Source organism: Prunus persica, chromosome G7 (genome assembly GCF_000346465.2).
Source record: "Prunus persica cultivar Lovell chromosome G7, Prunus_persica_NCBIv2, whole genome shotgun sequence".
Classification (NCBI taxonomy): Eukaryota; Viridiplantae; Streptophyta; class Magnoliopsida; order Rosales; family Rosaceae; genus Prunus; species Prunus persica.
Window position 1 is genome coordinate 5,510,936 of NC_034015.1, and position 862 is coordinate 5,511,797.

General features: G+C 38.2%; 1 protein-coding gene across 1 annotated transcript in view; it reads right to left on the minus strand.

Moving 5' to 3' along the window:
• Nucleotides 201-862, minus strand: part of LOC109950267 (protein DETOXIFICATION 45, chloroplastic-like) — a 1,771-nt gene continuing 1,109 nt past the window's right edge. Inside the window, exon 4 of the mRNA XM_020568761.1 lies at nucleotides 201-606. Within this exon, the coding sequence (XP_020424350.1) occupies nucleotides 561-606 (46 nt within the window). The 3' untranslated portion in view covers nucleotides 201-560. The remainder of the gene's footprint in view (nucleotides 607-862) is intronic.

Sequence of the window (862 nt, forward strand, 5' to 3'; positions counted from 1 at the left end):
ATCCTGAATTCAACTATGACGGACACGACAATTGTTATCCATCCTTATATTACCATGAATTGATGTGGACCTTTCAAATGATAGCTGGAGTTGCACATGGAATCATATTCAAAAGGAAAGTAATTCTCTCCCTCAATTAATTGTCCTTCAAAAGAAGGCAGCTATCAAATATTGGGTACAAAAATGCAACATCCACGGTATGAATTGGCCACAAACCACATATTACGAAACCAGGATGATTTTTGGCATGCTTCAAAAGAGAAGGGCCAAATACAACAGAAAATAAAATCCATTCAAGCTTGTACAATGGAATGCACAATAACCCTGTTACATGTCCTTCCAACACCAGTGTTTTGCCTACTTTAGAGTCGCAGGAGGAGAGCATATTGCCATTGTGCAATTCGAGGGGCCAGTCAATTTGGAATGGTGGCATAAACATGTTTACTCCACGGATCACCTCTATGGGACAGAGCTTCCTTCTTCCCTTGTCGTCTGTAGGTTTGAACTTCACACTTTTTATGTACATGTATCAGAACTTGTGGCTATTTCTTTATGGCCTTCTAATACTTGTTCTGCCATTCCAAAGTGGGTTGGAGATTTTTTGACCTGAATGACTGAAAAGACTTCAGATGACAGAAACTAGAGATTTTGAAGAAAAAGGGTTATCAAGAACATAAGTCATGCCCACAAAATAAAATAAACATGCTATAAGCTCCACAGTAATTTTTACTTCATCTCCATAAGCAGAATATGAGCGAATAAATACCACGGAGAAATACGAGAAGTGAAAAACAACTCGGCAGTTACTGTGAGATTGTGTACATAAAACTTGGAACAACTAAACCAATTAAAGCTAAGCCAT